At 57.9% G+C, this 23,980-nt stretch overlaps 1 protein-coding gene across 6 annotated transcripts in view; it reads right to left on the bottom strand.

Moving 5' to 3' along the window:
- Nucleotides 1–2,558: 2,558 nt before the first annotated feature.
- Nucleotides 2,559–23,980, bottom strand: part of NLGN3 (neuroligin 3) — a 102,066-nt gene continuing 80,644 nt past the window's right edge. For all 6 annotated transcript variants that reach the window (XM_032794874.2, XM_075068932.1, XM_075068931.1 and 3 more), the window contains 3 exons: nt 23,556–23,741; nt 7,724–8,513; nt 2,559–3,706 (listed from right to left, as the gene is read on the bottom strand). In XM_032794874.2, the coding sequence (XP_032650765.1) occupies nt 2,866–3,706; nt 7,724–8,513; nt 23,556–23,741 (1,817 nt within the window). In that variant the 3' untranslated portion in view covers nt 2,559–2,865. The remainder of the gene's footprint in view (nt 3,707–7,723; nt 8,514–23,555; nt 23,742–23,980) is intronic.

Here is a 23,980-nt window from a genome sequence, read left to right as displayed (position 1 = left end):
GTGGGACTGGGAGACTGGAGTGTCTAAGGAAATTGCTTGTGTGACTTGTGGTTAGCCAGTGGGGTGAAACTAAAGTCATTTTTGTCTGGCTGGTTTGGTCTGCCTTAGAGGTAGAGAAACCCCAGCCTTGGGCTGTGACTGCCCTGTTTGAGCAATTGGTCTTGATTTGGCATTCTCAGTTGGGTCCTGCCAGAACCGCATCATCACACCCTGTGTCGCCTGCACTGTCCACCAGCAGCTCACGCACATGCAGAGCGGAGCTGGGGGCACGAGGCAGGGACAGAGGCAGAACATGGCGGGCAGCAGGGCTGGCGAAGGATGGAAGCAGCAATGGGACTGAGAGGGCAGCATGATATGGCAATGGCAGCGGTGAAAAACATCAAGAGTGGCAGAGGAGGGTGGGGAGGGGGCTGGCAGGGGACGGTGTGGGGGGTGAGCTGGCAGAGGAGGGCAGGGGGGTGAGCTGGCAGGGGACAGGGGAGCCGGCAGAGGAGGGTGGGGGGTGAGCTGGCAGAGCATGGCAGGGAGAGGGCTGGCAGGGGACAGGGGAGCCGGTAGAGGATGGCCGGGAGGGGGTGACGGGATGAGGGAACTGGCAGAGGAGGGCAGGGAGGGGAGCTGGCAGAGGACGGCAGGGAGGGGGATGGCAGGGGACGGGGGGAGCTGGCAGGGGACAGCAGGGAGGGGGAGCCAGCAGAGGATGGCGTGGGGGGAGCTGGCAGGGGACAGGGGAGCCGGCAGAGGATGGCAGGGAGGGGACGGGGCAGCTGGCAGAGGATGGCAGAGGGGAGCCGGCAGAGGACGGCCTGGGGGGAGCTGGCAGAGGATGGCAAGGAGGGGTCTGGCAGAGGACAGGGGAGCCAGCAGAGGAGGGTGGGGGGCAGCTGGCAGAGGATGGCAGGGAGGGGGTTGACGGGGGAGCCAGCGGATGACAGGGATGGAGGGGCGTTAGTAGGATTTAGTAGGGAGGGCGGCGGTGTAGCAGGGTATTAGTGAAGGGATGGGGGTCCTAGGCGGGACGAGCTGGCAATGGCTGTTGCCAGAGGAGTGCTGGCAGTGCAGAGCGATGCTCACAGACTTGGGCCATAGCGCACACGTTATTTGGCTGAAATACACAGACATGAACTACAGGGGAGGGGAAATATCAAAAATAGAAAAGGGGGCTGCATGTCAGCCCCGTGGGGATGTGCCCTGCCGGCCCAGGCTGCTGGTTGCGGGCATGGCACAGATGGTCTCTCTTGGGAAGGCAGCAGGCGGGGGCCTGGCTGGTGGGAGCAGTGGCACACACTGAGATTCTAACTGGCTTTTTTACTTTATATCAAGAACACCTGGTTTAAAATCTTTACAAAGGACAAAACGCAGCGACTCCGTTAGTGTGTAAAGAACTAAAGATCTGCTTAAAAAACATCTCTGCAAAGAGACACAACCGACACAAAAGAGATTCTCTGCAGCAGGAGGAGCAGAGGTGCTGGGCCCACACCTAGGGTTGGTCTGCCAGACGGGGCACTGAGCCCTTGCCCGCCCCCAGTGCCAGACCGGGCACGAGCCCCTCCTGCCCAGCGCCAGACCGGGCACCAAGCCCCCCTTCTCAGCACCAGACCAGGCACCGAACCCTCTCCCGCCCCTAGCCCCAGACCGGGCACCGAGACCTCCCCGCCCAGCGCCAGACCAGGCACCGAGACCTCCCCACCCAGCGCCAGACCAGGCACTGACTCCTCCCACCCAGCAACAACCTGAGGCCTTGCCCCCCTCCAGTGCCAGACCAGGCACTGAGCCCCTCCTGCTGAGCGCCAGACCAGGCACTGAGCCTCTTGCCCAGAACCAGACCGGACACCGAGCTCCCCCGCCCAGCGCCAGACCGGGCACCGAGCTCCCCTGCCCAGCGCCAGACCGGGCACCGAGCTCCCCTGCCCAGCGCCAGACTGGGCAACGAGCCCACCCTACCCAGCACCAGACCGGGCACCAAGCTCCTCCTGCCCAGAACCAGACTGGGCACCGAGCCCACCCTACTCAGCACCAGACCGGGCACCGAGCTCCCCTGCCCAGAACCAGACCAGGCACCGAGCCTCTCTTGCCCAGCGCCAGACCGGGCACCAAGCCCTTGCCCCCCTAGTGCCAGACCGGGCACCGAGCCCCTTTCCAGCGCCAGACCAGGCACCGAGCCCTCTGCTCAGCGCCAGACTGGGTACTGAGTCCTCCCACCCAGCGACAACCCTGGCACCAATCTCACCCACCCAGTGCCAGTGGCCCAAGACAGCTGCTTCACACCACAGTTTGACAGAGCGTTGGAGCCTTTTGCACGGCACTTTGAATGGCAAATTTCAATCAACCCAACAGGTCCAGTGGAAAGAGAATGCCAAAGACAGCTCCGAGCCCGTCCCCAATGTACTTGGGGGGAGGGAAGAGGGCTCCGGGAGGCACCACCTCCCAAGTGGTGCAGAGTCCTCTAGTGTCATGTCCAGGCCAGGGGGCAGGCACGCCATCACCTTCTCCCTAGACGAGTCCTTCTCAGTGTCCTTCATGGGAGCTTCCAGCGGGATGCAGCATGCAGGGCTGGGTGACGCTCTCTGCACACGCTCTGCTGTCGTTCTCCTGCACCGCTATGGCTGGGTCCTGCTGCCTCGGCGTCAGCCCTACGGAGAGTCAAAGCACTTTACAAAATAAAAACAGAAGAGCGAGTGAGTGAGCCGGAGGGGCGAGCAGCCCACTTGTCCCATAGCAGGGGTCCTGCCAGCCCTGGGGTTCTGCTCCACCCCGCCAGGTGGGGCCGTCTGTGTGCGCTGCCCAATCTGCATCCGTCAGCTCCTGCCAGCGTCCCCTGTGTGCGTGGATGTGTGCAGGCCTGGGTGGGCACAGCCCCTGGAGCTATACCCTGGTGGTGGAGTGTGAGTGCGGGAGCCCTGTACTGTTGAACCCTGCTGCAAAGGTGTTGTAGGGGTGCAGGGTTTGTAGGCCCACCAGGGAGTTGGGGATCATGGTGATGGTGTTGGGGGTCATCAGAGGGATGTCGTCTGGGGAGCGGCGCAGGGTGAGCGTGTAGTCGGGGAGGGAGGTGAGCCGCAGGGCGTCGTGCGCCTGCCCTGACTCGCACTCATGGTGGGCCTGGTTCATCTGCAGGGAGGGGATCTCCTCCTCAGGCGTGTGGCCGATGTCATTGAGGGCGCTGTGCTGGGGGCTGGGCTGGCGGTGTGTGTCCTGCCGGCGCTTGTCCTTGCGGTAATAGAGCGCAGCGAAGGCCAGCACGTTGAGGAAGAGCAGGGAGGCCCCCACAGCGATGGTGACGCTCAGCTCGGTGGAGTAGTCCCGGGGGTTCTCAATCAGCAACGTGCCGGCCTCCTGCTCCGGGCTCCACTTCTCCCTGGGGTTTTCGCTGTTGTAAGCCGGGGAGATGGCTGGGCGCTTGGTAGTCCAGATTTTGCCGTTGGGCCGGCGGGTGATGTGTGAGTTCTGCGTGGCATCTGGAGGCGGCACTTTGGTGGTGGTCGAGGTATAGTGGAACATGTCGTGCAGGTTGTACAGGTGGGGCACCAGGTGCTTCCAGAAGGCCACCTTGGTGGCTCGGTAGTGGTCTCGCACTCTCGGCTTCAGGCCGATGTGCAGGTACAGCTGGTCGCGAGGGTTGTACTTGGACCACGCCACTTCCTCAAAGCGGTTGGCCTTGGTGTGAATGAACTTGGTGTCCTGGGGGACAGGCTTGTTGGGGTCCCTGGGAAACAGAACGGAAACCGTCCATGTGGCACTGGAGAAACACGCAGAGACAGGGTGCTGCACAGAGCTCTGCGGGAGACACGCAGACAGGGCCCAGCCCATCGGGAGAAGCACTACCAGGGCGTTAGAGCCCCAGAGAGAGCAGAATGGCCCCTGCTGGGGCTCATCAATCCCAACCCACAGCCAATACTCCTTGATTCTCATCTCAGGTCTCATGCTTCCCCCCCATTGTCAGAGCTGGGCACCTGGCTGTAGTGAGGGGCTCCTGCACAGAGACAGTGTAACACAGTCTTAAGCTAAACCCACCCTGACCCCCGGCTCTTGTGAAATCTCCATTGGACTCAGCTCTCCAGAATGGCAAGGTAGGTCCCTGACCCAGCTCCGCACCAGACTGTTCCAGCCAGAGCTGAACAGGCCAGTGGAACCAACCAGGGAAGCAGCTATGCTAACCCATCGCAGTGTAGCAACCCCCTGGGATTTCCCAACATCCTCCCAGTGCCTCAGGGAATGACAATACGCGCCTCCAAGGCCCGGCCTGTGTAGAAGGCTCTGCAGTGATGCCCTGCCCCCTTGAGGAGTCATTGTCAGGACAGGATCCTCCCCTTAGTGCCAGACTCCCAGCCCCAGAGTGTGGTAGGGCCTCGCATGCCCCAGAGAGAGGGTGCACACATGTAGGGAGGGAGCATGTGCACACACACGTGTGGGGAGGGAGGGCGCATGCGCATGCACACATACACATGGGGAGGGAGAGTGCACGTACACGCGCGTGCGCACACACACACACAGAGGGACTGGACATGTGCACATGGGGAGGGAGCACAGACCCCCTGTGGCGAACTGGGAATGTTCTTAATGTTTTCTCTGAATACTGTGTTGGTGCCTCAGTGTCCCCTCTGCAGTTCTTAAGTATCTAAGTGGTGGAATAAGGGTGTGTGATTGCTACAGAGCAAAGGGCCAGTGCACCTAAATGCCTGACCCTCTGTCTCCTGGCAACTGATGGCCTGGGCCCCTCCTCTGCAAAGGTGCCAGCTGAAGGTGTTGGAGACAAAGAGGTCAGGTGACCTCCTGGCCCGGGAAAGGAGCTGAGCAGAGAGGAGGGGCTGGAGGGGGTTGTTAGTCTGGAGCTGGCTGGGGACGAGGAGTGAAGTGCAGACCTGGGGGTCTGGCTCACTGCCCCCCAGAATGGACCCGGCCGAGGGGTCCGGTTCGCTGTATCTACAAGCTCTGTTTTAGACCCTGTTCCTGTCATCGAATAAACCTCTGTTTTGCTGGCTGAGAGTCACGTCTGACTGCAAAGTGGGGGTGCAGAACCCTGTGGCTTCCCCAGGACCCCGCCTGGGTGGGCTCGCTGTGGGAAGCCCACGGAGGGGCAGAGGATGCTGAATGCTCCAAGGAGAGACCCAGGAGGTGAAGACGTGTGAGCTTCTTGCCCTGAACAAGTCTGCTCCAAGGGAGAGGAGGCTCCCCAAAGTCCTGCCTGGCTTTGTGGGGAGCAGTTCCAGAGCATCGCCCGGGGACTCCGTGACATCCCCTTCCTCTGGAAAGGTATACATACACACACACACGTGCGGGGAGGGAGGGTGCATGCACACACACACACACGGGGAGGGTGCATGCACGCACACACACATGCGGGGAGGGAGGGTGCATGCACACACACACACACACACAAACACAAACACAAACACACAGAGGGACTGGACACATGCACATGGGGAGGCAGCACAGACCCCCTTCCTCTGGAAAGGTGCACGCACACACACACGTGCGAGGAGGGAGGGCGCACACACACGGGGAGGGAGGGTGCACGTGCACACACACACGGGGAGGGAGGGAAGGCACAGACACACATACACATGCGGGGAGAGAGGGCACACACACACACACGCATGCACGCACAGGGAAATGTGTGACTGGATGCCCCCCTGCAGTCACATCCTAACCACTGTAATAATCTTCATACAAAATATGCCTTACGAGGTATCACTTGAGAACTAGTAACTCACTGGTCAATAATAGCATGATGCCGTGTGTGCAGCACATGTGTATGGCCAGTTAGAAACATAAGACGAAATGACGACTGAAGTGTGTTTACCAGACAAGTCTGGGGAGGAGATGAGCCTGTTTGTCAAAGACAAAGGACAAGCTGACGCCTCTTGCCAGGTGTCAGCGTTGACTAGCCATCACCAGTCAGGTGGCCATTCTTTGGCAGCAAGGGGGCGTATCTCTCAGTCCTCACAGTGGGAAGGAACTTTATCTCGGGAAACCCTCAGGAAAACACATTTCAAAGGGGAACTGGACTAGAAAAGTGTGGGGCTAAAACACCCCAGGGATTTGCTCTCTCATTCTCACTCTTGACAGTGGTTTTCAACCTGTGGGCTGCAGTTCTTTGGGGGTCCGCACACTCTGGCTAAGTTTCCAAAGGGGCCCGCACCTGCATTTGAAATTTGTTATGGGCCTGCAAATGAAAAGAGGTTGGGAACCACTGCCCTAAGCGGGCAAAGGAACCAGGTTTGGACTTTGGCAGGGACTGTGACATGAACATTTAGTCAGCCCTGTTGCTGGGAGCATGTGGTAGGGATTTGACCTTGAACCACGTCTAGCTCATTCAGACTCAGTTACTGGAAACTGTTTTAGCTTTATTTTTCTTGTACCCATTTCTCATGTTACTGCCTTACACCTGCATTCTGCCTTCCGATCTAGCTCTCTGTACTTAAACAAACAGATTGGTGTTTTTAAGCAGACCTACTCCGGTGCTGTGCTGACATTGAACGCCAGTTAAAGTAGCAACCTGTTGTGCACTGACCCCTTACAGGGGCAATGGATCTCTAATATCTAAGTGCTCGGGAAAGAACTGGACAGCGCAGAAGACATGTTTTGGGGGAAAATTCAGGACTGGCCATGTGTCAGGGTCACCCCGCAGGTAGCAACCAAGGCTGTGACAGGCAGAGTGCGGCTGGTGGCATGAGTGCTGCTGGACCAGGGCTCTAGCTACACACAGCCACTCAGGGTGTGCCCTGCATGCTGGTGGCTGGAGAGGGAGAAAGGGCTGTAACAGCAAAGCATGGTGAGATCCCCAGTTTATGGAGCAGATGGTGACGCAACCCTTATTAGTCTGGATTGCAACCTAGGGTGTGACTGTGCAAACACACACACACACACACTCACACAGGGAAGGTGTGCAGACACACTCTCCTGCCACATTAATACAAAAACGCAGGTGCACGTGGACACATATACAGGGAGGGTGCAGGCACACACAAAGGGAGGGCATGCACACATGCCCACCCCCCAGGAAGGAGGTATGCACCCACCCACATGCAGGGATGCGTGTATGCACACACACACAGGTCCACAGAGATGCACGCAACCCGCTCCACTCACAGGAAGGATGCACATACACACATATGGGGAGGGCATGCACTTAAACATACACACAGGGAGGTGGGCACACACAGACTCACACTTAGGTAGGCAGGCACGCACACACGCACACACAGACACAGAGGAAGGTGGGGGCGTGCACACACACACACGGAGGTGCATGCACACAAACACAGGGAGGTGCATGCACACAAACACATACACAAGGAGGCATGCACACACACATGTGCAGACACACAGCGAGGCACATGCACACACACGTGTGCAGACACACAGCGAGGCACATGCACACACACACAGGGAGGCAGATGCACACACATACAGGAAGGCTGGCCTACGCACATGCACACACATACAGGAAGGCTGGCATACGCACACACATACAGGGAGGTGTGCATACAGAGGGAGGAGCATGCACACACACATGCGTGCACACACAGAGAGGGAGGCAGGGGCACACACACAGAGGGAAGCATGCACACACACCGAGGCACATGCACACAAACACAGGGAGGTGGGTACACACACACAGGGAGGTGCGTGCAGACATGCACAGGGAGGGGGACAGACACACAGACACCCCCCACACAGACCCCACACACAGGCCCAGGGAGGGCAGAGCATCCCTCACCCCGTCTTGGCGAAGTTGGTCCAGTACGTCATCACCACGGCACTGAGCATAATGTCATTCTTGGAGAAGTTGCAAGGGAAGAGGTCAGTGGGGCCAATCATGGGGATCCCGAAGATGTAAGGCACCTCGTCTCCATGGGCCGCGTCAGACCATGCAGGTTTCATGAGGCTCTGGCAGTGGTGGTAGAAGGCGTAGAAATAGGTTGGGGAGCCGTAGCGGGCATGCAGGTCAGCCGTCACCACTGACGGCTCCACCCACTGGTGGTCAGTGAACAGGGCCACCAAGGTTTTGCGACGTGTCTCGGGGTTGTCCCTGTCTGCCCAGTCTGTATACATGAACTTGATGGTCTCCCGCAAAGTGTCCTTCCCCTCTGGGTAGCCATATAGGTTATCCACAAAGTTGGAGACGGAGTAGTCAAAGTCACTGCCCGAGACACCATCCTCGGGATCCACCACGCCTTCCACAAACTTCAGCCCCTCACCCTGGTTCACCCCCAGCATGATGTCATAGTTCAGGAACTCGCCTTGCTCCATCAGGATCTCAGGGTCGTCCGGGATGACATCTCCATCGATGACAGGCCCGAAGGCCACGTGGTAGCGAGCTGGCTGGATATCTTGCTCCACCAGCTCCTTGGCACTCTTCTGTCGCAGACAATCCACCATGTCCAGAGTGTCCAGCACGTTGCAGCCCACCTTGTCGGCTAGCAGGCTGGTATACTTCACAGGCTGGTAGTTGACTGCCCAGCTAGATAGAGCAGAGCCACTCTGGATGATGGCTCTTTGGAAGAGACCTGCAGGCAAAGAGGAGCATTAATGGCAACTCATGACGGGGCACTCTAGGCACAGCACCAGCTCCTCTGTCTAGGAGCCCCCAAACACACACTCATCCCACATAGGGGGATAGAAGCAGGGGCTCCGGCTTCAGGAGAAGCCCTTGCTGCAGGACTGGACCCTGGGGGGCATTGGACATTGCCAGCAGGCCTCTTCCTGCTGTCCTCCCCTTAGGACGGCAAGAGTGAGATGTGAGACTAACTTATAGGCATCTAAAGGATCTCTAATGAAGAGCCCCATGGGCAGCTTGCTCAGGGCTGCATCTAATGCAGCATCCCCCAGGTCCCAACAATCACAGGAACGTCTCAAAAGTCTAACTCATAGGATTGGTCTGTCTGTCCCTGGGGTCTGAGATAATTGCAGCGCTGGCTGCCAGTGATTCTGGTGCCAAGCCCACTGCACTAGGTGCTGTAAAATACAGGCAGCATCTCCTCTGCAACAGGCTGAGTTTGTACAAGCAGCTAAGAGAGTAACTCACTGCAGAGGGGAAACACGCACCTGACCAATTCTCCTGTAGCACAGCCAGACAAGCTGAAGCAGGAGCCAGCTCCCTAGGGGCTGGACACAGACACACGTCACACTGTCTCAGCCAGCGTTTGTTAGCATTTCCTTCAAAGCAACGGGAGTAAAGTTGCAGATACGCAAGGTACAGTGGGACCATGCCTGTGACCTGCAGCAGCAGCATACTCAGTGCTACCCAACTGGGGCCTGGCCCCACAGAGCCTACAGGCAAAGCAGAAAACAGAGCAGCTATGCCCCGGAAATGGGTGATGCTCCTGCCCTGCTGGAGTTCAGCAGCCTCCCGCCCACCTCTTGAAGAGAGCTGGTGATGGCACCACAGAATCCCTCAGCTGTCCCAGCTCCTCTGCCCTGGCACGACCCTTCAGAGTGTTGGTAGCTAGCAGAGCTACGCCTGTGCTAGGGCAGCTTAACCCTGAGTGTCCCATTCAGCTGCTCCCTCTGGGTACCACCACTCTCCCCACCCCCCGAGACATACTTCCTGCCCAGCTGGGCCCAGCTCTCTGCCAATGCAGGCCTCACAGGGCACAGAGGAGGCCTTTCTGCTGGAGGGAACACGGAAGGGAGTGGACTCTTGCCCTGGAAAGCAGGGCCACAAAGGCCCTGGCCCAGGCAGAGGAATTCATGGCCAGACTCCAGCTCCGCATCAACGGAACTTGTGCTCAGAATACAAAGGACTCCCAGGAAATGGAGCCCGCGGGGGCTGAGATGGGACGCGATGGGGCTTGGAGTGTACACCCTGGGGCTCTCTGCTCCCCAGCCTGCTCAGGTCACAAGAGCCCTGGGGGGGGGTGGAGAGCTCCTGGCCCAAAGGAGATCTAGCTGTGTCCCAGGTGCAGACAGCGCTGCCAACCCAGCTTTGTCCTGGCACCTGCCAGCAGCACAAGGGCTACAGGTCTAAGGTAACATGGCAGCTTCCTGACACCCGTCCTGCCAAATACCATTTATTTCCCTGGGCCAGTATACCTTCTGGGTGGCACCAGGGAACTGTCCCAGCCCAGCTTCTCTGCCAGGGGAGCAGCACGAGGGAGCAGGGCTGGCTGGACTATGGGGGTGCGGGGGGGGGCTTTGGACACCAGGATTCCCACACAGGATTTGCCCAGGGGTCCCGCTTGCCCAGGCTCCTGGTCTTGACCTTTTCCATAGCAGGCCTGCCCCCGCCTAGCTAGGACCTAGCCAGCACGCCCTCCATTGGGCACAAAGGGAAGGGCAAAGGTGTTGTGATCCCCTGACACTTCTTCCCTAGCTCCAGTGCAGAAGCCCTTCTGTAGCCAGTTCTGGAGGCAGCTGCTTCCCAGCCCCAGCTAGGCTGAGCTCTGGCTGAAGCTGGATGCTGGAGGGTACCAGGTCCATGACACCCAAGGGTATCTGGAAAGTGACTGTGACCATCCTCACCCACGCAACCCTCAATCTTCATCTTGCTCTCTGATGCTCCAGCAGCCGCACTGAATCTCTTGCAGGCTCCTGATTGTGATGTGCTCAGAGAATAGATTTGTTTCTCTGTTTGTGCTTCACAACCCCCTGCCGCCTACACACAGATTTTTGTGCCAATATAATGGTGCTGGGGAGTGATTTTTTAACAACATACTTCTACCAGCATGCTCTCAGGGTGGATCAGTTAGCCAGATAGCAAACATGCCATAGGCAGCCCATCCCCTGCCCACCCAGGAACAGCTATCCCAGGACAAGGCGAGTGGCTGTACTGCTTACGCTGGACAGATACAGTGTAGGCACCTTTGTGCGGAGACAAGCCCTTAGCCTTCTAATTTCCACCATTCCTCTGCCATTGTTTATGCTCCTTCCTCTTGGCTCTGTCAGGGCTGCATTTCCTGGTTTGCCTTTTTGCCGGACCAGGTTCTCTCTTGCCTTCCTGCGTTCTTGCCTGGGGAGAAATTCACCTGTTGCTGCAACTCTCTCCTGGCTGTGGAAACACTTTCCTGGCTAACGCTGAGGATTTTAATGTGTCTTCTGACATGCTCCCTCCTGGTTGGAAATGCCCCACTATTCAGCCAGTGCACAGGGGCAACCCTGCCCCAAGGATCCTGAGCTGCCTTATATGGAATGCTACCAATTTCTCCATTCCTGCTATGCCTTCCCCTGCATGGAGAGGGGTGTGGTCTCCAGCTGGGGGTGGGGTGGGGGGTCTACACTGCAATCCCAACTGACATTGCAGCAGAGGTAACAATCACAGTGAAGACGCAATCCCAGGCTCTGTAGCACCTGTTCTGTTTAGCCGCGTTCTTCGCTGTTCTGTTTAGCCGCGTTAGCGTGCTGCCCGGGATGCAGTCACACTTGAGCTGCAGTCCCCCCTATGAGACCAAATTTACAAGAAAAATGTCTAAATGTCCCTTAGGCGAACAGAGGTGGCTCTGAGACCAGAGATGGCTCCCCTCCACTACGCACCAAGCCCCTCCCCACCCTCAGCCACATTAATGAACCACAATCGCTGTGGCCTACCGTTAGCTGAATGGGAACTCAGACAGTGCGCAGTCCAGGATATTTTGCCATCCTTCCCAAGGCTTACAAGCACACGCAGCATTCTGGCACAGCAATTTACACTATGGGAGTAGATCTCAACAGGTCCCAAGAGCCTGGGCAGTGAGAACTCACTTAGCAGGGCATGCTGGGCTAGTGCCCAGCTCAGCAGACACTGCCGATGGCAGGAGCTTCCCAGTGGCAAACAGGAATAGGTTTTGTTGGAATTATTTTGGGTATTTTAAATTACAGAAGGAAAAGTATGAATAAATGGAGACAAGGGTGTCCAGAGCCTCAGAGCAAGGGACTGTTTTCCAGAACTCTTAACCACATCCCAGTGGAACAGAGTTTGGCTTTCCCCACTCATGGCATCTCCAGGGGCACACCGTGCTATCTGGCTAGTGCACAAGAACCAGGGAAAGTGAGCAGCTGGCTTTCAGGGTCCACGCGCAGAGTGGGCGGGGGGGCCGGAACCATCACTTCTGGGATTAGCTTTGTGCGACAAACACATGCACTGGTGTTTGGGGAGCAATGGCACATGTGGGCTCTAGGATTGATTTGGTTGAGCTTCTGACCCTCTAGTGCTTTGCAGGGCAGGGACTGTTTACTGCTTCAGATGAATTGGCATCAGAAGTTGAATCCTGTTTTCTGTACATCAATGGGCAGGGAAACCACCCCGGTGCTCAGTGGCTGTCAGTGCTGGAGCCCCTGGGCACACAGGAGGTTGGTTCGTGGCTTGCCAGGGGACTGTGCCAGTCAGTGGTATGGCTGTTCACTCCCATAAAGCTGAAGTGGTGGGCTTGTACTGTTGAATGTTTTCAGCCGTACTTCTCTGGAGGGCTGGCTCAAACTCATGATTTCTTTATAGCTTAGAGGTCCACAGAGCTTCCCCTTGTAAAGCCAGCTTGAGGCCCCAGGGGATTGTATTTGGAGGGCCAGGGATGTCTGATTTAGGATACCTTCAATTACTGCCTTGGTAAGAACAAGGGGGTTGGGGTTTCTCGAGACGTGCGGACAGTCACTGTCACAATATCTCAGCAGTAACTGTGCTTTTCCTTGGCAGGAGGGCATCAGGGGTTGGGGCTGGAGAGGGGGTGGAGCCCAGGGAGCTGTAGGAGAGGAGAATTTACATTGTTGAAGACAAAATGAAACCATCCCAGTAGCGTATGGGCAGTGCCCGGTAGTCCATCCATCTTGTGCATTGGCTGGGCCCTGGCAAGCTGCTGCACTTTAAACACTATTGAAAACGATATAGCCTAGCTCTGGTGCTCAGAACTTTGAAACTGTCATGCTGAGTGCCGTGGTTAGGGTGACCTAGCCCCCCTGTGGAGATGCGGCTAGGTTGACAGAAGGGTTTTCCATCCCTGGAGGTGGGTTACCTACACTGACAGATCCCCTGCCCCTCTGGCACTGTAGGAAGCATCTACACTTCAGCGCTACAGTGGCACGCTTGCAGTACTATGGTTGTGCCCCTGTAGTATAGGCAGACCCTAGTTCTGAACTCTCAGGCTGTTGTGTCCAGGGGCCGTGCTGAGCCCATGTGTCACAGGGAGTTTCCAGGAGGTGTAACCCTCCTGTGGATGATGGCATCACCACCTCAGCAGACTGCAGGCTCTTTATCTTAGAGCTGGGGGGGGTCATGCCAGGGGAGCTCTCAGTGATGTGTACAGTGCAGAGGACAGGGTGTTTTACTCTGTGTGCATGGCTGCCTGGGATAGCCGCTGTCTATTTTCTCAGACACTCTTGTTTGCAGCAGCTTTAAGGTTCTGGCTGCCAGATGGGTTGGGAGCAGTTTTAAAATCTATGCAGCAGCAATTACCCTCCTGCTTGTTAATGAGGTGTTGGATAAAGACAGTGCTGGTGGTTTGTTTCCTGGCAAAGAATCCACTTTGATTTCAATGTATTACATTGGGGAGTACTTTCCCCAGGGCAGCCTAGTACAGCGCATGTCCCTCTGCCTCTGCCTTACAATGCTGGGAGAGGATGCACTAATTAGTGATTCATTAAGAGCTCTTGATCACTTATCTTATTAAAGTAAAACCTAGGAAGCCTACACCCACCTGATCTTTGCAGCTCTGAAGCCCATTCCCACATGGCCCCTCCCCTCCCCTAGAATTAGTGCAGTGCCCAGCTCAAGGGGGCCCTGATCATAAATACCAAGAATAATGGCAGCAGGTTCTACTTCACGGCCAGCACAGTTCCTCGGGGGACCTCTTACACAGTCCTGGGCACTGCACCCACATACCCTGGCCCCACAGCAGCTGCCATAGCTAAGACAACAGAGGCCTTGGGTCCCCTCCTGTATGAGTGATGGCCTGACCCCATGACCACGAGGGGGCAGGGTCCCAGAGTCCAGGCTCCAGCCCAAGCCCAATCACCTACACTGCAGTGTTCAGCCCCAGGAGCCAGGTCAAGCCGCCTATCTTTTACTCCAGTGCAGACTGTCCCCTCAGAGCCCAGGGCTGCCTGGGGCAGGTGGGGCTGCTGCAGGGGGAGAGGAAACGGAGGGCTATGAACGGGGCCCTGCTCTGCGGCCTCTCAGGCAGTCGCTTCCTCTTTGGGACTCTCTCCCCTCTTCCACGCTGGGCTTTTAGTCTGAATACTAAGCAAAGCAAACGACCTTCAGTAACCGCAGACGCTGCTGCAGTTTCCATCCCTCCTGAGGCCCTCGACCCGCTGCTCCGATGGACTGCCGTGTGGCAGGGACAGGGGCAGGCGCAGGCAGAATGCCAAGTCCGGGGCAGAGAGCTGGCGCCTGCAGTACAGGGCCAATGAATGAGGCAGCCCCCTGCCATCTTTCTCCAGGTAAACAACTCCCCTCCCCCAGCACTGTGGCCGGTGCTGGCACACTGGGTGTGTGGAGGCTCTGAGAAGCCCAGGGGAATGAATGGACAGGAGCTGGCTGGGCACCATCTGGGCAGACGAGCAGAGAATCAGCATCCCAAGCAGGTGTAATTGTTTGGCTAGGAAAAAAAACTGAGGCTCTGCAGCGGTGGGTCTGCCCAGCCAGAAATGATCTCTGCAAAGAGCGCGACTCCCGCCCGTCACAGCCTGACACCAGCCTGCCTCTGCAGCATTCCTGCAATGGAGAGAGCTAGCCTGCACACTGCTGAGTGTGTGCGTGCACACATAGGCTCCTCACCCTCCTGAGGTGCAGAGAAAACCATTCCCCCTCCCACTGGCAATCACCAGCTCCAGAGAAATCCTCCTACAGGCATGTGCACATGCACTAGGTACACACACCTGCTCCTACAGGCGTGTGCACATGCACTAGGAACACACACCTGCTCCTACAGGCAGATTTTCATCAATATGTACACACTGACACCTGACTACATGCACACAGACTCCTGCAGGAAGGCACACAACACACCCACTCTCTGCACCAGTGGCTCTCAACCTTCCCAGACTTCTGTGCCCCTTTCAGGAGTCGGATCTGTCTTGCATACCCCAAGTTTCACCTCACTTACAAACTACCTGCTTACAAAAGCAGACCTAAGAATACAATGGTGTCACAGCACAGTATTACTGGAAAATTGCTGAATTTCTCATTTTTACCATATAATTATAAAATTCATCAATTGGAATATAAATCTTACTTATTTTTCAGGGTACAATATATAGAGCAGTACAAACAAGTCATTGTCTGTATGAAATTTTAGTTTGTACTGACTTCTCTGCTGCTTTTTATGTCGCCTGTTGTACAAATAGGCAAATACCTAGATGAGCTGATGCACCCCTGGCAGAGCTCTGCGTACCCCCAGGGGTACATGTACCCCTGGTTGAGAACCCCTGCTCTCCACAAACCTGCACCTCCACAGATGTTTCACACATGCAGACACAGTTATGTACATGCACACACTTCTGGGAATACACCTGAACAGGCCTGCTGCCTGCATACACCGAGGATGCAAAGCCCACCCCCACTCAAACACACCCTGATGGCATCCAGAGGAGGAAGAAGTAGCTTGTCCATGTGGTAGCTCCAGCAGGGAGAGCCTAGGGTTTTCCCCAACCAGCTGACACACAGGGACACTGCAGCTGCCTTGCCCATGCTAGGAGTCCCGGTGCCTGGGCGAAGGCGCCAACTCCACCATCTGTCCTTGTGCAGACAAGGCTTTTGGCGAGTAACTGCTTCAGGTGCCATAAGACATAATGTCCATCTGCAGCCTCGTGGAGCAGGGCTGAGCAGTCAGGCTGCTGCCTGCCACCGCCTTTCCAGAGGTGCGCGCCCAGTTAGAGACCGTTCTTGAGGATGGCTGCACAAGGAAAGAACTGGAGAAAGCCGGATGAAGCCCTAGGGACACATACCAGGAGGCAGCACTCACCTGTACAGTGAGGGGCGCAGTGCACACACCTCTCGAGAAGAGGGATTATCAGTGGAAACCAAGGCCCATGCCAAAGACGAACGCTTCCCAGACATGACAGCCCATAACATGAGGTGCCATGTTCCACGTGGGGACTGTGCCAGGGCAGCAGGAAGCATGCAGGCTCTGGCCTTCACCTCATTTTGAACCCAGGCCCCTTTGGACAAGCTCACAGCAGGAGTGCAGGGCTGCTCCAGCAGCAGAGCTTTGAGAAAGTCTGCAGAGAACTTCGCTTGGTGGACCTGCAAACTTCCTGAACAACAATGGACCTGAGGCCAGCAAACATGGCAGCCATGCCCACGTCACACCTGCCTCCAGGTGACCTAACAGCTCATGTCTCTAAGGAGGGGAGTGAGACACACAGCCAGGCAGCTGCTGGACAGGGTACAGCTCAGCCACAGCACCAGCATTGCATGCAGGCTGGATGGGAAAAGGGCCTTCATGTTCATAGATAAACCTCTTCCACCCCAGCTTGTGCAGAACCGTGCACGGGTGGGAGGGGCAATGTCCACAGCACCACCATATGCATCCTTTGGGAAGCCAGCCACCAGAGCCTGAAGCCAGCACGTTTCACCAGGGCCACAACCGTATCCCACCAAATGGAGCCCTTTCAACAGGAGGCTTCAAAGCCTGGTGACTAGGCCCTGGGCAGAGGCTGGGTCCCCTGCCCTGAGTGCACGGAGAGCTCACGGATGTGCCAACACACGATGAAGAAAGATGCTGAGCCAGCAGCCTCTCACCACCCCAAATGAGCTGCTCAACTGAACACCCTCCACATCCATCCTTGTCCCCCTCCACCCACTGGGTAGGAACCCACCTTCCCAACCTACTCAGCCAGACCCTCCCTCCTCAGAAAGGTCTGTCACCCCACAGAAAACTCAGACCCAAGCAGCTCTGTGCGCAGCCAATGCCTGAAAGGCAAAGGAGGTTCAGCACCCAGCTCAGAGAGTGGCCCAAGCTCTGTCTCGGTGCAAGGCTCTCAGGGACGAGGGAGGAGTCCCTGGGGCACCGCTGCACAGGCAGCAGGTGACAGAGCCCAGAAGACAATTGTACTCACCTGGCGGCGGTCCGGGTCTTCAGAGGCATTTCGGCAGCAGGGAGCCCTTCAGTCGCTCCATGTCTTCAGCAGCACTGAAGTGCCCCCTGCAGTCGCCGAAGACCCAGACCGCCGCTGGGCCAGGACTCACGGGATCCCTACAGGGCCTGGGACAAATTGCTCCACTTGTCACCCCCCCTGGGTGACCCTGAATCTCCTCCTAGGCATGAAGGAATCTGACCCTGCTAACACATCATGAAACTGACTGGGTGAGCCAGTGGCTTTCCTGCCTTTGCTGCAGCTGGGCTGACAAACCTCCCGCACATCCAGTGCTAAAGGGCCACCCGTTGGCAGTGCTGGTTCTAGGGGCCAGCCTGGCTCTCCGAATCCCCACACTGTGTGCTCATGAACATCTCTCCTGTAGATCCCAGGGGCTGTGTAGAGCAAGGACATGCACCGCTCCCACGTGGAGGAGAGGGCACAATGTGGCAAGATGTGAGCGCTGGCCTGCACTCTCCAGTGGCTTTGTGCCCTGTCTCTCTGAGCCTTCCTTTCCTTATGCTAAACAGATCCCATGGCCCATTATTCTAGAAGGACCCATCTGTCTAGGGTCCATCAGAGGCAGACAGCTGCTGAGCTTCCTCCACCAGCAGATCCTCAGGGTGGGAACCCAGTGCCTGGGGAGCCAAATCCATGGGTGGCACTGAGCACCCGCGACTGGAGCCGGCCGTTAAAAGAACTCAGCGCCCAGTTCTTTGAGAATCTACCCTTCACCTGTACCCATATGTGCAGGCCTGCTCCTGCCCGTCCCAAGGGCTGTCTGGCACTGCCCTCTCACCCACCTTCACCCCCATCACACACCCCCTTGCTTCTGCTGCAGAGCTCAATGGAGCCCAGCAAGGCACATCTGAGCACCCACCCAGAGGGAGCTGCAGGAAACCGAGGGCACTAGATGCTAGCACCCTGCCATTTGGGGCTCACTCAGGCTAAAGCTGGGGTGATTGGAGGCCTGGGAAGAGCAGCCAGGAGGACGTTGCCGAGGAAGCGAGCACAACTTTGGAGACAGCATTGAGTCTCAAACGAGCAGCCCACGAACACGCGCAGGGCACCTCAGCAGCAGCATGATGGCTTCATCCCCTGTACCTATTGGGTTTCCGGAAAGTGCTAAAGGATCCCCCCGCAGCCTAAGGGGAAGATCTACAGGACCTCAGAACCCAACTGATTTTGGGGGACAACTAATAAAAGAACAGGGACAGGAGTGCAGTCAAAGGGTCATAAGAAGGGAGCCTGATGGGAACACCGAGCAGAAAACCCCGGACAGCGCCCACTGCTCCTCGAAGGCGTCAAGGGAGCCGGTGGACGCCACCCAGAGGAACTCTGCCCAGATACGTGAACGGACAGAGGATCAGAAACAAGCTCCACAGTCACCGGAGTCTCCACGGTCCAACCTCCTCTCCCTGGTTGCGCAGATGCCCGTTTTAGCCAGAGCAAGGAGGAGGTTGACCAGGAGGTCCTGTGACTTTGTGGGGCCATGGATAGGGAGTGCGTAGAGAAGGAGGTGAGGGGAAAAGTGCAGCCAGAAACACAACAATATATTGGTGAGGAGCTGGTCTAGGGGCTGCAATCTGGCGCACTCTAAGTAAACGTGCGCCAGGGTCTCCCTCATGCCGCAGAAGGGCCAGGTGTCTGGGACAGGTGTAAACCATGCCAAATACATGCCCGTGCTCACGGCCCCATGAAGGAGCTGCCAACTGATATCCCCAGCGGGCCTCGGGACCAGGGTAGAGTATAGGCTGGCCCACCGGGGCTCCTCACCCTCCAGAGGTGGCAGGAGACGGGGTGGGACACGAGGGTGAGGAAGTGAAGGGTGTGGAACACGAGCATGTAGAGATGTGTCCTTGGCGCAGTTTGGAAGCGGACCGGCTGCAGATCGTGCAGCCGGCTTGCGGAGAAGGGGCAGGGGGGCCAGTCGGGTCCATGGGGCAGGGGCCCGATGAAAAGGTCCGGAGGGCCCGGGGTGGAGGGTGGGTGGGGCGTGGCCCCTTGCAGGACCCGGTCGAGGTAGGTCCAAGCAGTGGGAGGCAAAACGGGCTTCACCTCCTGTAGTAAGCGCCGGGGAGTACAAGGTCTGGAGAGCCCCATATGCCGAGCAAGCGTCAGGGGATCCAGCCAGTCTCCCCAGTCGTAGTCCAGGAGGTCTCCGACCCTGGTAGCTCCTGCCAGGACCAACCTCTGGCGCACCGTGGGGGACTCTGCCACCTGTACATGAAGCTGGGGATTGTGTAGCAGGGGCTCCGTGAGGAGATCTGCCCCCTCGGTGGCTGCCATGGATCTGGTCACAGAGAACAGGTCCGGAGGTGGTCCTGGTAGAAGACCGGCAGCCCAGAGAGGTCTCGCGGAAGACCCCTCGGATCAAGAAAAAGGAGCTGCTGGTCGTATCGGAGCCCTCGGAAGCGGCGCAGGAAGGCGTGCGCCAGTGCTCTCCAAGCCGGACTACCCGCACCACAAAGAAGCCTCTACAGGGCCTGGAGATGGAAGACGTGGACCTGAGTGCATAGGCACTTCAGGCCCTGCCCTCCCTCCTCCAGGGGCAGGTGGAGTACCCCTGCAGAGACCCAGTGCAGTCCTGGCCAAAAGAACTCCAGAACCACCTTCCGGAGGTTGGCCAGGAAAACTGGGGCCGGGACCAGGGTGTTGAGCCAGTACCAGAGAATGGACAGGACTAGCTGATTGAGCACCAGTGCCCTCCCTTGAAGGGAAAGGCACTGGAAGAGTCCTGTCCATTTCTGGAGCCGCTCTGTCACCCTGCCTTGCAAACCTTGCCAGTTCTCTGGCGGAGACGGATGCATGGCAGAAAGGTAAACGCTGAGATTGAGCAGCGGACCCGCGCTCCACCGTATAGCCTGAAGTGTGGGTGGGAGGGAGCCCGCCTGCCACCCATCCCCGACCACCAGGCCAGAGCTCTCGACCCAGTTGACCCGGGCGGGGGAGGCCGCCGAGTACACAGCCTGGCAAGCCTCCACCCGCACCAAGTCGCCCAGGTCCTGGACCATGAGAAGCACATCATCGGCATAGGCCGACAGGACCAGCCACCGCTCTGGCTCCCGAAGCACCAACCCCGTCAACCTCCTGCGGAGGAGACAGAGGAAGGGCTCGATGGCCAGAGCGTACAGCTGGCCCAAGAGGGGGAACCCCTGCCGTACTCCCCGCCCGAAGCTGACCGGCTCGGTCAGGGTCCAGTTGAGCCTGACCAAACACTCTGCGGAGGCGTACAGCACCTGGAGAAAACCCACAAACTGGGATCCGAAGCCTAACACTCGCAGAGTGCCCAGGAGATACCCGTGGTCCACCTGTTGAACACCTTCTCCTGATCCAGGGACAGGAGGGCGAACGACAGACCATCCCTGCACCCAAGCTCCAAGAGATCCCGAACCAGATACAGGTTATCAAAGATGCTACGGCCTGGGAGGGTGTAGGTCTGGTCTGGGTGGATCACGTCCTCCAGCACGGACCCCGGCCGCAGCGAGATGGCCTTGGCTACAATTTTGTAGTCCATGCTGAGGAGCGAGACGGGACGCCAATTCCATAAGTCGCGGAGGTCCCCCTTCTTCGGCAACAAGGCGAGCACGGCTTGCCTGCACGAGAGAGGGAGGACCCCGCTCTGCAAGGACTTGGTCCAGACGGTAACCAGGTCCGGGCCGAGGACGTCCCAGAACACGTGGTAGAACTCCATGGTCAGCCCGTCTATGCCCGGAGATTTGTTGGTGGGCATGTGACAGAGGGCTTCCGAGAACTCTGCCAGAGAGAGAGAGAGAGGCAGCTCTAGCCGGTCCCGGTCGCCTGCGCTGACTGTTGGGAGCCCATCCCAGAGCACTCTGCAAGAGGCAGGATCAGTCGGATCCAGGGAGAAAAGGTGCATGTAGAAGGTTCTGGCCCTCTCGCACATCTCTGCTGGATCCGTGAGGGGGGTGCCGTCCTCTGCCAGAAGTCAGGTGACGTGCTTCTTGGCCCCACCTCTTTTTCTCCAGGGCATAGAAGAAGCAGGAGCCACGATCCATCTCCTGAAGGAGGTGGATGCGGGATCGAACAAAAGCACCCCGGGCCCGATGGTCTTCGAGGACCCGGAGCTCCTCCCGCTTCTTCCGGCACGCTTCACAGAGGGATGGATCCTCAGGACTGGCGGCCAGATGCCTCTCCAGCTCTAAGACCTCCCATTCCAACTGCTCTATCGCCACATCCCTCCGTCGGCTGGCGCCCCGGGTGTAGTCACGGCAGAAGAGCCAGGCGCACACCTTTCCCACATTCCACCACCGCCGCGCCAAGGGAAAGGCACGCCGCTGCCCTCGCCAGGCCAGCCAGAACTCCCGGAAGGACGCCACAAAGCCCACATCCTTCAGCAAGCTGTTGTTGAAGTGCCAATAGGCCGGCCCCGGCCTCTCCGCACAGAGAGAGGCCATCACAGTGACGAGGTGGTGATCCAAAAAAGGGGCAGGCCGGATGCTGGAGGACTGGGCCCGTGAAAGATGGAAGCGCAACAAACAGATGCGGTCCAACTGGGAGTGGCACGACCGATGGGCCTCCACCCGGACATAGGTAAATGTGGAGACATCGTCCGGGTGGTGGTCGCGCCAGACGTCCACCAGGGAGTGATGGTTGACAATCTCCCGGAGGACGTCCACGGCGGCCGGGCTCTGCTCGGTCCTCGAGCGGTCCTGCTCCTCGAGGGTGGTGTTAAAGTCCCTGCCAGGACCAGGCATTCACGAGGATCCAAAGAGCCGAGGAAGGCGGACGTCTGCTGATAGAATCACAGCCGCTCCGGGCCTGATGTTGTGGCATAGACGTTCATGAGGTTGACCACAAGTCCCCTCATGCAGACCTGGAGGTGCAGCAGGCGGCCTGGCATAGCCTCGGCGACCCCCAGCACCTCGAGCTGTAGATTGGGGGAGAACAGGTAGCCACTCCAGCCGTATGGGCTGTGAGATGGCTAAAGTAGACCCTGTCCCCCCACTCCAGCCGCCAGCTGGCTTCAGTGGCTGGATCCATGTGGGTCTCCTGCAGGAAAACCACAGAGTACCCCCCCCCCTCCCGAAGGAAGGAGAGCACCTGGCTCCTGCGGAAACCCACCCTACAGCTCCGGGTGTTCAAGGTGGCAAAGGTGACGAGTGCCATGAGGAGGGCTGGGGGGATCCTCGCCAGCAGGGGCGCTCACAGCCCCCCTTGGGCCGCGCAGCAAACCATGACCCACCCCGAAGGTGAGCAAGGAGTCCCGGAAGCTGCGGACCCGCTGGTAAGCCACGGCACCCTGCTTCCCGGTCCTTTTGCCCTCCCCCATGAGGGCCGTCATGGCCCGGAGGCTCTGGTGAAAATCCCCTCATTGCTGGAGAGCAAGCGGTACCTTGTTGCGGGAGTCCCAGACATCTTCTAGAAACTCCTGCAGCTCTTCTCACAGCGTATAGGGGGGTGGGGTCACTGGCCTCCGATGATCTACCGGTGGGGATTCTGGCACAGCCCCGTGGCCTACTGAGATGGGCACAAGTCTGTGGACCTGGCCTGGGAGGCTCTCCCAGATGCTGCGTGGACCCATCTGGCGTGTTTGCAGGGTGGGGCTGGGAAGCTGGGCACAAGATTACACAGGAAATTGAGAAAGTCTGTGACAGGGCAGAGTTAAGGTGACTTGGGGGCCCAAGCTCTGCATTTCAAGCCCTTACCATGTCTGGAGTGCTGTTAAACTTCCCCTGACCTGTGAATTTCCTGGGCTCATGCTGCAGGGCTTGAGGATAATGGCATCTCAACAATGTATTTGACCCTCAGGGGCTGACGCGTCCTCTCAGGGGTAACCCATTTACCACAGCTTCTGTCTGGGGAATGGGAGGAAGCAACAGAACAGTCTGCAGCTGCTGCTCCCACAGCCAGTTCTGACTCATTTCTGCTTTGGAACCGTAGGTAACTAGTCACCAGAGCCCATTGCAGGGAGGGGCTGGATTGGCGGGTCAGGTTCAGTGTCATTAAACATTGCCTGGCCCAGGGATTCCTAGGGCTGATCTGCTGAAGGTGCCCTTCAGTCCTGGCATGTTATCAGGGGTCCAAGGAGCTGTAGTGATATTTTCAAGGGTAATTCAGTTTCCAGTTATATTTCCATGGACTTGCATCAGCGGGCCATGATGGAGCCACTTCTAGAGGTCCCAGAAGTGTCTGTCCACATCCTACTAGTCTGGACTGGCATCTCTGTTCCTGATCACACCCCCCAAACTGCTAGAGACCTACAGCCCCAGGCCAACCCCACACGTGCTCTCAGATATTCCCCTACCTTTGTTCTCCTGGGGACAGCCCACACTTCGCCCATCTAGCACCAGCCACTCAGGCAGTGCAAGTATTAGCCGCTTTCCCCTTCCCTTCCCCTAGGAGGGGGGCCAGTGTTAACTCCCCATTTACAATGGGGAAATGCAGGCCAGAAGAAGGGGGAGAGAGCCAGGAACAGAACCCAAGTGCCTTGCCTGCATCTCTTACTGTAACCACTAGACTCTCATTCCCATTGCCAAGGAGTGCTTGGCGGCAGCACTGCCTGAGGGCTGGCTCACAGCCAGGCTGGGAGTGTCCGCACTTACCTTCTGAGTGGTGGGAGAGAGTGAGCAGACTGACGCAGGAGGCGCCGATGCCAGAGCCAAAGACAGTGATTCGCAGGGGGTCCCCCCCGAAGAAGGCAATATTTTCACTGATCCAGCGCAGAGCCTGGATCTGATCCAGCAGTCCATAATTCCCCTTGGCTGCCTGGTCCCCGGTGCTCAGGAATCCTGCAGCCAAATGGAATCCACTTAGGACACCACAAGCAGCCGGTCTCCTGACCTTCCACAATCCCCTCCAGCCCCAGACAGCGTGGGAGCCCCTCTCAAACCTCCTGCTGAGAGCACCTGTAGCCAAGGCCGTGCAGCAAGCCGCGGGGATCTTCTTTGACTGGGCACCTCAGAGCTGAAGTCGGGGACCCTCAGTGTGAGCCCCCGGGACCCCCATCCCACTGCCAGTCCCTGGCACC

This window comes from Chelonoidis abingdonii, chromosome 8 (genome assembly GCF_003597395.2).
Source record: "Chelonoidis abingdonii isolate Lonesome George chromosome 8, CheloAbing_2.0, whole genome shotgun sequence".
NCBI classification, from domain to species: Eukaryota; Metazoa; Chordata; order Testudines; family Testudinidae; genus Chelonoidis; species Chelonoidis abingdonii.
The sequence above is the reverse complement of the archived record's forward strand: the minus strand, read 5'-3'. Positions and strand labels throughout refer to the sequence as shown.